We start from the raw sequence: 13,912 nt of genomic DNA on the forward strand, positions 1-13,912 counted from the left end.
AAAAAGCATTTAGATAGTTACATGGGTAAGATGGGTATAGAGGGTGATGGGCCAAGTGCGGGCAACTGGGACTAGCTTAATGGTAAAAACTGGGCGGCATGGACTGGTTGGGCCGAAGGGCCTGTTTCCATGCTGTAAACTTCTATGATTCTATGATTCTATCCTGGTAAATCTCCTCTGCTCCCTTTCCAGTGGATTCCAGAACTGCTCACAATACTCTGGCTGTGGCCTAACCAACATTTTATAAAGTTCCAGCATAATCTCCCTGCTCTTAAACTCTGTCCCTCGGCGAATAAGGGCAAGTATTGGCCTTGTGAACCACACCTACCTGTCCTGCTGCCTTCTGCGATCTATGGACTATCACCCCAAGGTCCCTCTGGCCCTCTGTACTTCCTGGGGTCCGAACATTCATTGTATCTTCCCTTCCCTTGTTAATCCTCCCAAAATGCATCACCTCGCGCTTTTCAGGGTTAAATCGCAGTTGCCGCTGTTCTGCCCGTCTAACCAGTCCGTCTATATTGTTCTGTAATCTAAGTCTTTCTTCCTCGCTATTGACCACACCACCAATTTTTGTGTCGCCTGCAAACTCACTGATCAGATCCCCCACATTAACGTCCTGATCATTAATCTACACTAAAAACAGCAAGCGACCCAGCATCGATCCCTGTGGAACACCCACTGGACCACAGGCTTCCAGTCACAAAAACAATCTTCAACCATCATCCTCTGCTTCCTGCCACTGAACTGATTTTGGGCAAATTAGCCAAATTAGACCATTAGACATAGGAGCAGAATTAGGCCACTCGGCCCATCGAGTCTGCTCCGCCATAAAATCATGGCTGATATTTTCTCATCCCCATTCTCCTGCCTGCTCCCCATAACCCCTGATACCCTTATTTTCTTATGTTCTTCTTAAATTTAGAGTACCCAATCATTTTTTCCAATTAAGGGCCAATTTAGTGTGGCCAATCCACCTCCCCTGCACATCTTTGTGTTGTGGGGGCGAAACCCACGCAAACACGGGGAGAATGTGCAAACTCCCCACGGACAGTGACCCAGAGCCGGGATCGAACCTGGGACCTCGGTGCCGCGAGGCAGCAGTGCTAACCCACTGCGCTATCATGCTGCCCCGCCCTGACCCCTTATTAATGAAGAACCTATCTATCTCTGTCTTAAAGACAGTCAGTGATTTGGCCTCCACAGCCTTCTGCGGCAAAGAATTCCACAGATTCACCACCCTCTGGCTGAAGAAATTCCTCCATCTCTGTGTTAAAGGATCGCCCCTTCAGTCTGAGATGGTGTCCTCTGGTTCTAGTTTTTCCCACAAGTGGAAACATCCTCTCCACGTCCACTCTATCCAGGCCTCGCAGTATCCTGTAAGTTTCAATAAGATCCCCCCTCATCCTTCTAAACTCCAACGAGTACAGACCCAGAGTCCTCAAATGTTCCTCATATGACAAGTTCTTCATTCCAGGGATCATTCTTGAGAACCTCCTCAGGACCCTTTCCAAGGCCAGCACATTCATTCTGAGATACGGGGCCCAAAACTGCTCACAATACTCCAAATGGGGTCTGACCAGAGCCTGATACAGCCTCAGAAGTACATCCCTGGTCTTGTATTCTAGCCCTCTTGACATGAATGCTAACATTGCATTTGCCTTCCTAACTGCTGACTGACCTGCGCGTTAACCTTAAGAGAATCGTGAACAAGGACTCCCAAGTCCCTTTGTGCTTCTGATATCCGAAGCATTTCCCCAGTTAGAAAATAGTCTGTGCCTAGATTCCTCCTTCCAAAGTGCATAACCTCACACTTTTACACATTGTATTCCACCTGCCACTTCATTGCCCACTCTCCTAGCTTGTCCAAATCCTTCTGCAGCCCCCTTGCTTCCTCAATACTACCTGTCCCTCTACAGATCTTTGTATCATCTGCAAATTTAGCAACAGTGCCTTCAGTGCCTTCTTCCAGATCATTAATGTTTATTGTAAAAAGTTGTGGTCCCAGCACCGACCCCTGAGGCTCACCACTAGTCACCGGCTTCCACGGTTGAAAGCCTTACTGAAGTCCATGTAGACTACATCAACTGCACTGCCCTCATCTACACACCTAGTCACCTTCTTGAAAAATGTAATCAAATTTGTTGGGCATGATCTCCGCCTGACAAACCCACGCAGACTATCCTTCATTAATCCTCGCCTCTCCAAGTGAACATTAATTCTGTCCTCAGAATTTTTTCCAATAATTCCCCTATCACTGATGTAAGACTCGCTGGCCTGTAATTACCTGCTTTTATTTAGTTCCACTTCCAGTGGGGAACACGAGGCTGAGGCCGCACGTAGACCCTTCCTGTGCACTGAGGAGCTCGGCTAAATGTCATCCTGATCTCTGGAGCACCCGAAGCAACCCCTGAACCCCCTCCCGTGCCCCATCTCACCATGGGAGGGTCCCCAGGTCCCCCAGGACTCCCCAACACCCAGGGCACCCCAGACCTGATCATCGCTGCAAAGAAAATGCCAGCTTGGCATCACCAACTCAGCATTGGCCCTGCCAGCTAGCAGAGCCACTTTGGCAGTGCCAGTCTGGCACCCAGGTGGTACTGCAAGAGCACCTGGGCAGCACCAGCCATGCCAGGGTATCACCTTGCCCGTGTACATGGGGCCTCGGATCCCCTGGGAGGTCCCGCGAGTGCTGTCCCACTCACAATGCGGAGTGCCGTTCCCCATTTGTGGAGACCAGTTTTTTTTGTTCAAAAAAATATACATTATTCATAAAATTTATCATAAGCATTACAGGACATTTCGAATTGTCTTGACTGTACATTTCCGGCAGAGTTACACATTGCCTTGACTTTCTTCCATTCAATTTTGATATTCTTATACACATATCACTCTTTACATTACAATTCCTTCTCAAATATTTACATTGTCATGTTTGTTTTATACATTGGAGTGTTGGTGGCCCAGACCGAGGGGGGTTTACACTGTTACCCGCCCCTCGGTGTACATTTGCTGGAGAGACCTTACACAGTGGTCTTTCCCCATTGCGCCTTGGCGGCAGCTGCCCCAAGCTTGAGTGCGTCCCTCAGCACGTAGTCCTGGACCTTGGAATGTGCCAGTCTGCAACACTCGGTCGAGGACAATTCTTTGCACTGGAAGATCAGCAAGTTTCGGGCAGACCAAAGAGCGTCTTTCACCGAGTTGATGACCTTCCAGCAGCAGTTGATATTTGTCTCGGTGTGTGTCCCTGGAAACAGTCTGTAGAGCACAGAGTCCTGTGTCACAGATCTGTTCGGGATGAATCTTGACAAATACCACTGCACCTCTCTCCAGACCTTCTTTGCAAAGGCACATTCCACAAGGAGGTGGGTGACCGTCTCATTTCCCCCACAGCCACTCCGAGGGCAGCGTGCATTGGCGCAGAGCCTTCGGGTGTGCATGAAGAATCTGACAGGGAGGGCCCTTCTCACCACCAGCCAAGCTAGGTCTTGGTGCTTGTTTGAAAGTTCTGGTGATGAGGCGTTCTGCCAGATGACTCTGGCAGTCTGCTCAGGGAACCATCCAACGTCCTCCATGGTCTCCTTTTCCCTGAGGGCCTTGAGGACATTACGTGCTGACCACTGCTTCATTGCCTTGTGGTCAAAGGTGTTTTTCTTCAAAAACTTTTCCACGAAGGACAGGTGGTGCGGTACGGTCCAACTACTTGGAGCGTTCCGCGGCAATGAGGCCAGGCCCATCCTTCCTAACACCGGGGACAGGTAGAACCTCAGTATGTAGTGACACTTGGTGTTTGCATACTGGGGGTCCACGCACAGCTTGATGCAGCTGGACACAAAGGTGGCCAACAGGATGAGGGAGACGTTGGGTACGTTCCGCCCTCCCTTCTCTAGAGGTTTGTACATGGTGTCCCTTCGGACATGGTCCATCTTGGATCTCCAGATGAATTTGAAGATGGCTCGGGTGACTGCTGCGGCGTAGGGTCGGGTTATGGGCCAGACCTTCGCCACGTGCAGTAGCACCGAGAGTACCTCACACCGGATGACCAGGGTTTTGCCCGCAATGGAGAGGGAGCGTTGCTCCCACCAGCCCAGTTTCTGTCTTACCTTTCCTATGCGATCCTCCCAGTTTTTGGTGCACGCCCCAGCAGCTCCGAACCATATCCCCAGCACCTTCAGGTAATCTGACCTGACAGTGAAGGGGACAAAGGACCGGTCGGCCCAGTTCCCAAAGAACATGGCCTCGCTCTTGCCCCGGTTTACCTTGGCTCCCGAGGCCAGTTCAAACTGGTCGCAGGCATTCAACAGCCTGCGTACAGATGCGGGATCCGAGCAGAAGACGGCAACGTCGTCCATGTACAGGGAGGCCTTGACTTGCATGCCTTCGCTGTCTGGGATCGTCACTCCTCTTATACCCGGATCCTTCCTGATGGACTCGGCAAAAGGTTCTATGCAGCACACAAAAAGGGCAGAGGAGAGAGGGCAGCCCTGCCTGACTCCGGATTTGATCTGGAACTTTTCTGATTCCCATCCATTGATTGAGACTGCGCTATAGATGTTTGTGTAGAGCAGTTTGGTCCAATTGCGAATTCCCTTCCCAAACCCCATTTTGGAGAGCACATCCATCATGTAGGTGTGTGATATTCTGTCAAAAGCCTTCTCCTGGTCAAGGCTGATGAGGCAGGTGTCCACCCTCCTGTCCTGCACGTGGGCGATCATATCCCTGAGTAGCACGAGGCTATCAGAGATCTTCCTGCCGGGTACAGCACAGGTCTGGTCAGGGTGGATCACCGACTCCAGAGCAGAACAGCAGCCGCCCGAGGTCTCTGAGGTGAAGGGAATAGCTCCCAGCGCCTCGGGTACACCGGGAATCTGCACATTAAAGTGAGACTAGCTGTCTGGCTCTGATATGCAGATTAGCTAAAAGGGCTGGATTTACATCGCAACATCTCGTGAGATCGTGTTAGATCTCCGGAGGCATTGCGAGTCGGGTAGATCCCAGGCGCAGAGTCTCCCGGCTTCTATTGGCTACGCTGCGCTGCGGTGAGATCTTTCCTGGAGCAGCGTGGCCGTAAAATCGCGGTCCTATCTCCCAACAGCTACTCAACTCAACTGCTTGGCCAGAATTGTACACTCCCCCTCTGAGCAGGTTCTGAAGCTGGGGGGATGGTTGGGGGCTGGGCGGGGGGGAGATGGGAGTGGGAAATCCCATTGACGGGTTCCAGGGTCCAGGTTCCAGACCCCGGCCGTGGTTTTATGTTGTGGTAGGGGCTGTTGGGCCTTGCCTGGGATGCCCAGCCCACCCTTGCCCCAATTAAGACCATCAAGTGGCCAAACCTGCAGCTACGTCAGGGTCCTTTTCCGCAAAGCCTCAATGATTAGGCTGACGGGTGGATGGGAGAATCTCGGATAGAATCGCGCGCTGCTTGATCTCGGATAGAAAGGAGCAGAGGCCGCCTCCATCAGAAGGCCCCTTCTGACTGTGGATATCCTACCCTTAAGACCCAGTGACCTCCACTGACCTCCTTCCTTCCCTGGCCTATCCCCCGAGATCCAGATCACCCACCTCGCAAACCCCCCTCCTCCGCACCCCCAAATTGTTTCCTACTCTCGCTGCCCTGGGACCACTGTCACATGCCTGTCCCCTTGGACTTGGGTTGCAGGTAGCTCCCTGCAGTCCCTCTTCCGGCCACTGCAGCGCTGTGCCTGGAGAGGTGCTGGCCAATCTGGCTGGGGCTGCTGGAGCCAGCGGGATGAGTTCTCCCGCTGAGCCCCCTAAGAATCCTAAGAATTGAGGCCTTTGAACTTGCCCTCAATCACTTCTGCTCCCTCCCCTCTCACCCCTGCCCTTTGAGGGAAGCACGTTTGGTCACGTAACGAGCACCCTTTCCGTGAAAGCAGGTACACTCAAGCTGGGTTCCATATTTAATTAACTTCATAGAGTCGACTGTGCTTTTGTGCAGAACCCTTTGCCAAGCCAGTTTGTGTGGAGGGTTCCTTCATTCCCATTGGCCCATTGCAAAGTCTGTGTATCTCCGATCCCCTTCAATTCACTCTTCAGCCTCACCAACAGAAATCTGATCCTTGACCTTTCCTCAGCCGGGGGTGGGGGGGTGGGGGGGGGGGGGTGGGGGGGTGGGGGGGGTGGGGGTCCCAGTCCCAGTCCCAGTCCCAGTCCCAGTCCCAGTCCCAGTCCCAGTCCCAGTCCCAGACATTTGATTTCACTGCTGAGCTCTGGTGACAAGCGAACATTTAGCCCCGTTGATGCCATTTCTGATTTATAATTGAACCTGAGCCCATCCAGATCTACGTACATGGCCAACGCCTGCCCAGGTGTGTACACGAGGGACAATGCCCGTCTAAATGTGTGTGAACAAGAAAGTGGCTATTCAGATGTTTTAAAATGGAGCATTTTCAGTCCAGATATGTGGACAGGGGGGAGTCTCCAACCAGATGTGTACACACGGGGATTCTCTCTCCAGATGTGTACACATGGGGATTCTCTCTCCAGATGTGTACACACGGGGCTTCTCTCTCCAGATGTGTACACACGGGGATTCTCTCTCCAGATGTGTACACACGGGGCTTCTCTCTCCAGATGTGTACACACGGGGATTCTCTCTCCAGATGTGTACACACGGGGATTCTCTCTCCAGATGTGTACACACGGGGATTCTCTCTCCAGATGTGTACACACGGGGATTCTCTCTCCAGATGTGTACACACGGGGATTCTCTCTCCAGATGTGTACACACGGGGATTCTCTCTCCAGATGTGTACACATGGGGATTCTCTCTCCAGATGTGTACACACGGGGATTCTCTCTCCAGGTGTTTACACACGGGGATTCTCTCTCCAGGTGTGTACACACGGGGATTCTCTCTCCAGATGTGTACACACGGGGATTCTCTCTCCAGATGTGTATACACGGGGATTCTCTCTCCAGATGTGTACACACGGGGATTCTCTCTCCAGATGTGTACACACGGGGATTCTCTCTCCAGATGTGTACACACGGGGATTCTCCCTCCAGATGTGTGCACCTGGGGAGTCTCTCTCCAGATGTGTACACATGGGGAGTCTCTCTCCAGATGTGTACACATGAGGAGTCTCTCTCCAGATGTGTACACCTGGGAATTCTCTCTCCAGATGTATTCACACGGGGATTCTCCCTCCAGATGTGTGCACACAGAGTATTCTCAGTCTAGATGTGTACACATGAGGCAGTACCTATGTGCTGCTTGGGCCGTGCGGTCAATGTCCACAGGATGTTTGGGTTGGGCATTTCTTAATCCTGCTTGTTGCCTTTATTCACAACGGAAAAATCCGCCATTAAATTGGAATCCAGCGAGGCTCTGGACAGGATTCTCCTCAGGCATTGGGTGGGATGGCGATGGAAGATTTGTATGCTAGGACTAACCTCCTGCATAATAATAATAAGGGCAGCACGGTAGCACAGTGGTTAGCACAGTTGCCTCACAGCTCCAGGGTCCCAGGTTCGATTCCCGGCTTGGGTCACTGTCTGTGCGGAGTCTGCACGTTCTCCCCGTGTGTGCGTGGGTTTCCTCCGGGCGCTCCGGTTTCCTCCCACAGTCCAAAGATGTGCAGGTTAGGTGGATTGGCCGTGATAAATTGTCCGTAGTGTCCAAAATTGCCCTTGGTGTTGGGTGAGGTTACTGGGTTATGGGGATAGGGTGGAGGTGTGGACTTGGGTAGGGTGCTCTTTCCAAGGGCCGGTGCAGACTCGATGGGCTGAATGGCCTCCTTCTGCACTGTAAATTCTATGATTCTATGACTGCGATCAAGATTGCCATAGATTCCCAGGATGTGACAGGAAAGGCCCTGCAGTAGCCTCCTCTGCTATCATGCCTGTACCCCGTACAGCCTCCGGCCTACAACAGGAGGGCCAGTCTGGTTTCCGGGGTGATTCTGCATCTATGACTCCATCACCTGCTGCTCCTCAGTTTACATAGAATTTACAGTGCAGTTCAACTCCGAACACATCCAACCTCTACAGGATGTGAGCGAAAGGGAAAGAGAAAGAGAGAAATAAAGGAGGTGAGAGAAACACAGACCTGATGGAGGAGGGAGATTGAAAGAAGTAAAATTAACCTTTCCAAAGAACACAAAAATTGCCAAATAGATTGGGAGTTGGGTGCAGCGTTTAAACACGATTCTACCCGATCGTGAGTAAATCAGTCACAACCTGCCCACTAATACGGTCAGAAACATCCCACGCACTGCTCCAATTACTTTTGTGTTTGTCACTCAAATTCTTATTTGATTGATCCAAACCCGTTATGTTTGCAATGACCCCGCTCTCCGTTCATTCCTAAAGGGGCGTTTTCTTGGATACTATCCTTCCTCGGACGGATGAAAACGGCATGAGGCCTCCCATTGGGCAGAGAGTAAGACTGAGTCAAGGTGACATCACCCAAGCCAAGAAATTGTACCGATGTCCAGGTAACCAGCCAAGAACCTGGCTATGTGAATGTTCCCTGCATGCATGGAGGCGATGTCTTTGTCTTTGAACTGATCAGAGAACATACGGCTTTGTAAATGAAAAAAACTGTTTATTAACTAACTAAAACACTAAAGGGTTTCTCTGATGTCTACTATGATTACAGTTGGATACTATGGCTAAATAAAAATAACTGTGATTAACTAGTATTAATTACTATTGACTAAGGAGCTACTCGATATGCGACTGGATCTGCTGTCCACGTCCGCCTCTCATGTGTCTGTGTTCCAGTAACACCCTCCTGTCGCCACGCCACCTGTGGTCGGATGCTAGAATTGTAATCTATGCATGCAGGCACTAATGTTTATATACAGTTTGGTTATTATATTATCTACACAGATGATAGTTCACATATCATCACAGCTACAATTCTTTGAAACCTTTTGAGATCTAGATAGAAAAATATATAATTCATGCATCTCAGCATCGGCTCAGTGTGAATGTGACCTATGTGCATGTGATCAGGGGATATCCAACGATTGGCCAATTACTGACCTTAGAAATGGATAGGACACAGTTGGATTCATGTGACTTTGAGACAATGTAAAATGGACGTGAGTGTGTAAAATGGCCTGAGCGTGTAAAGTGGACATGAGTGTGTAAAATGGGTGATAAGGAATCTATTGATTTCAGTGTAAATAATGAAAATATGTGTAAACTTTGTGCTCTCCTGATAGTACTTTGTGTTAATATGTAAATCCTGCACAATTGGATTGGTAGCAATAAATACATGCCCAGACCCATGAGCTGTCTCAGTGAGAACCAATCTTATAAACCTGTCTGACTGCACTCAGAACACTGACAGGATCTGATCCCACATTTCAGTAGGGATATAACCTCCACTGGGAGTGTGCAGGGAGTTGGGCCAACATTCCAAATGTATAGACATGACAAGCATGTCTTCCACCCTGGGGAAAAGCCTCTGACTATCCACTCTGTCTGTGCCCCTCATAATTCTGTAGACCTCTATCAGGTCGCCCCTCAACCTCCGTCGTTCCAGTGAGAACAAACCGAGTTTATCCAACCGCTCCTCATAGCTAATGCTCTCCATACCAGGCAACATCCTGGTAAATCTCTTCTGCACCCTCTCTAAAGCCTCCACATCCTTCTGGTAGTGTGGCGACCAGAATTAAACACTTTATTCCAAGTGTGGCCTAACTAAGGTTCTATACAGCTGCAACATGACTTGCCAATTCTTATACTCAGTGCCCCGGCCAATGAAGGCAAGCATGCCGTATGCCTTCTTGACTACCTTCTCCACCCGTGTTGCCCCTTTCAGTGACCTGTAGACTTGTACACCCAGATTCCTCTACCTGGCAATAAAGGGTTCTCACATTTACTGTATATTTCCCATCTGTATTAGACCTTCCAAAATGCATTACCTCACATTTGTCCGGATTAACTACATCTGCCATCTCTCCGCCCAAGTCTCCAAACAATCTAAATCCTGCTGTATCCTCTGACAGTCCTCATCGCTATCCGCAATTCCACCAACCTTTGTGTCGTCTGCAAACTTATTAATCAGACCAGTTACATTTTCCTCCAAATCATTTATATATACTACAAACAGCAAAGGTCCGAGCACTAATTCTAATTATGCTAATTATAACAATATTAGGCGGGAACCGAAGAACATAGATTGGGGGCGGATATTTGAGGGCAAATCAACATCTGACATGTGGGAGGCTTTCAAGTGTCAGTTGAAAGGAATGCAGGACCGGCATGTTCCTGTGAGGAAGAAGGATAAATACGGCAATTTTCGGGAACCTTGGATAACGAGAGATATTGTAGGCCTCGTCAAAAAGAAAAAGGAGGTATTTGTCAGGGCTAAAAGGTTGGGAACATACGAAACCTGTGTGGAATATAAGGAAAGTAGGAAGGAACTTAAGCAAGGAGTCAGGAGGGATAGAAGGGGTCACGAAAAGTCATTGGCAAATAGCGTTAAGGAAAATCCCAAGGCTTTTTACACGTACATAAAGAGCAAGAGGGTAGCCAGGGAAAGGGTTGGCCCACTGAAGGATAGGCAAGGGAATCTATGTGTGGAGCCAGAGGAAATGGGCGAGGTACTAAATGAATACTTTGCATCAGTATTCACCAAAGAGAAGAAATTGGTAGATGTTGCGTCTGGAGAACGGTGTGTAGATAGCCTGGGTCACATTGAGATCCAAAAAGACGAGGTGTTGGGTGTCTTAAAAAATATTAAGGTAGATAAGTCCCCAGGGCCTGATGGGATCTACCCCAGAATACTGAAGGAGGCTGGAGAGGAAATTGCTGAGGCCTTGACAGAAATCTTTGGATCCTCACTGTCTTCAGGGGATGTCCCAGAGGACTGGAGAATAGCCAATGTTGTTCCTCTGTTTAAGAAGGGTAGCAAGGATAATCCAGGGAACTACAGGCCGGTGAGCCTTACTTCAGTGGTAGGGAAATTACTGAAGAGAATTCTTCGAGACAGGATCTACTCCCATTTGGAAGCAAATGGACGTATTAGTGAGAGGCAGCATGGTTTTGTAAACTGGAGGTCGTGTCTCACTAACTTGATAGAGTTTTTCGAGGAGGTCATAAAGATGATTGATGCAGGTAGGGCAGTGGATGTTGTCTATATGGACTTCAGTAAGGCATTTGACAAGGTCCCTCATGGTAGACTAGTACAAAAGGTGAAGTCACACGGGATCAGGGGTGAGCTGGCAAGGTGGATACAGAACTGGTTAGGTCATAGAAGGCAGAGAGTAGCAATGGAAGGATGCTTTTCTAATTGGAGGGCTGTGACCACTGGTGTTCCACAGGGATCAGTGCTGGGACCTTTGCTGTTTGTAGTATATATAAATGATTTGGAGGAAAATGTAACTGGTCAGATTAGTAAGTTTGCAGACGACACAAAGGTTGGTGGAATTGCGGATAGGGATGAGGACTGTCAGAGGATACAGCAGGATTTAGATTGTTTGGAGACTTGGGCGGAGAGATGGCAGATGGAGTTTAATCCGGACAAATGTGAGGTAATGCATTTTGGAAGGTCTAATGCAGGTAGGGAATATACAGTGAATGGTAGAACCCTCAAGAGTATTGAAAGTCAAAGAGATCTAGGAGTACAGGTCCACAGGTCACTGAAAGAGGCAACACAGGTGGAGAAGGTAGTCAAGAAGGCATACGGCATGCTTGCCTTCATTGGCCGGGGCATTGAGTATAAGAATTGGCAAGTCATGTTGCAGCTGTATAGAACCTTAGTTAGGCCACACTTGAAGTATAGTATTCAATTCTGGTCGCCACACTACCAGAAGGATGTGGAGGCTTTAGAGAGGGTGCAGAAGAGATTTACCAGAATGTTGCCTGGTATGGAAGGCATTAGCTATGAGGAGTGGTTGAATAAACTCGGTTTGTTCTCACTGGAACGAAGGAGGTTGAGGGGCGACCTGATAGAGGTATACAAAATTATGAGGGGCATAGACAGAGTGGATAGTCCAAGGCTTTTCCCCGGGATAGAGGGGTCAATTACTAGGGGGCATAGGTTTGAGGTTAGAGGGGCAAGGTCTAGAGTAGATGTACGAGGCAAGTTTTTTTACACAGAGGGTAGTGGGTGCCTGGAACTCGCTACCGGAGGAGGTGGTGGAAGCAGGGACGATAGTGACATTTAAGGGGCATCTTGACAAATACATGAATAGGATGGGAATAGAAGGATACGGACCCAGGAAGTGTAGAAGATTGTAGTTTAGTCGGGCAGCATGGTCGGCACGGGCTTGGAGGGCCGAAGGGCCTGTTCCTGTGCTGTACATTTCTTTGTTCTTTGTCACTGATCCCTGCGGAACACCACTAGTCACAGCCCTCCAATCAGAAAAGCACCCTTCCATTGCTACTCCCTGCCCTCTATGACCTAGCCAGTTCTGTATCACTTTGAACAATCTGTTGTATGCTGGCTATATGTTAAAAATATCGAACTATTCCATTTGATTTTAAAATTACTTCCTTATCCACCAATCACTTATTTGCTCTCATTCTCCTTCAGTTTCTCACTATTATTCTTATAAATCTCATTTCCTCTTCAATTGATGTGAACCCATTGTGTTTTGTATTTGTTATGGGATGTCAAGGCCAATATTTACTGCTCTTCAATAGTTCCCCTGAAGCACTGCTGTCCATGTCGTGTGGGTGTGTCCCATGGCCTGTGTTATGGGCCAGGGTTTAGAGAATCCCAAAGTGTATCATGGCGTTCATCTGACTCACTTTTACTAGATTGTGGTATGGGGAGCACACGGCCCACTCTACAGGTGTGGTAGAGAGAAATGGAAAAGTATTTTTTAAAGCAAAACAATGTTTATTCTATGAACTCAAGTTAACCTTTTTAAAACAAACAGTGAACATCTTAGCAACCATCAATTCAAATACAACCCCCAAAGAACACAATACTAAGTAATTCTTACTTTCCTTTTAACATCTATAAGACTTAATGCAAAACCTTTCAACAGAAGCACATCAGGTTAAAGTCACTACTGAGAGCAGTTACTAGTTTTAAATCACCAAAGGATTGATTTACAGTCTTTAGATTACAGAGAGAGACTCTAATACACCTTCTGGCTGTGACTGCAGCTATCCAGTTCTGAAAACAAAACTAAAACACACCCTGCAGCAAACAGCCTAAAACGAAAGTAAAAAGCTGACAGACAGTCCAGCTCCACCCACTCTCTGACATCACTGCAGCAATAAACACCCATTTCTTAAAGGTACTCTCACCTGACACCTGTTAGAGAAGGAGTTCCTGGAACATCTGGTCGGGAATGTGGAGCTGGTGTTCCCATGCGCCTGTTGCCCTCGTCCATTCACGTGGCGCAGGTTAGGGTTTGGGCGATGATACCCTTGGTGAATCGAGCAGTGCTCAATGGTCATTTGCCGACGCTTTTGTGTGGAGTGACTGCCTGGTGTCACTCACCAGCCTGGGCCTGGGCCTTGCTGCTCGAGCAATAATTATTTCAGCGTCACGGGGAGTTGCAAGGGAGGCTGAAAGAATAACTGTCTCCGCTGATGTCATATCTTTAGCAGAGGAAAGAAGCCCAAGGTCTGTCGCAGAGACACTGACAGACAAAAATGGACATCCAGTCAGAGAACGAGTGACTCACCTGAGGAAGGAGCTGTGCTCCGAAAGCTAGTGATTCCAAACAAACCTGTTGGACTTTAACCTGGTGTTGTAAGACTTCTTACTGTGCTCACCCCAGTCCAATGCCGGCATCTCCACATCATTGGTTCCTTTACTATGGCATGCCATATCTCTATTGTACCAATGCTCTATATCTCCTCCCCCGCCAATCTAGTTTAAACAAGTCCCAATGGCACCAACAAACCCACCTGTAAGGATGTTAGTACAGCTCTGCGTCAGGTGCAGACTGTCCCACCCTCCCCAGAAACTGACCCA

At 48.8% G+C, this 13,912-nt stretch overlaps 1 protein-coding gene across 3 annotated transcripts in view; it reads left to right on the top strand.

The window, feature by feature from the left end:
* LOC140403691 (tolloid-like protein 2) overlaps positions 1–13,912 on the top strand; it is a 726,814-nt gene that overhangs the window by 556,899 nt on the left and 156,003 nt on the right. For all 3 annotated transcript variants that reach the window (XM_072491868.1, XM_072491869.1, XM_072491870.1), the window contains one exon: positions 8,332–8,456. In XM_072491868.1, the coding sequence (XP_072347969.1) occupies positions 8,332–8,456 (125 nt within the window). The remainder of the gene's footprint in view (positions 1–8,331; positions 8,457–13,912) is intronic.

Source organism: Scyliorhinus torazame, chromosome 28 (assembly GCF_047496885.1).
Source record: "Scyliorhinus torazame isolate Kashiwa2021f chromosome 28, sScyTor2.1, whole genome shotgun sequence".
Lineage (NCBI taxonomy): Eukaryota > Metazoa > Chordata > Chondrichthyes > Carcharhiniformes > Scyliorhinidae > Scyliorhinus > Scyliorhinus torazame.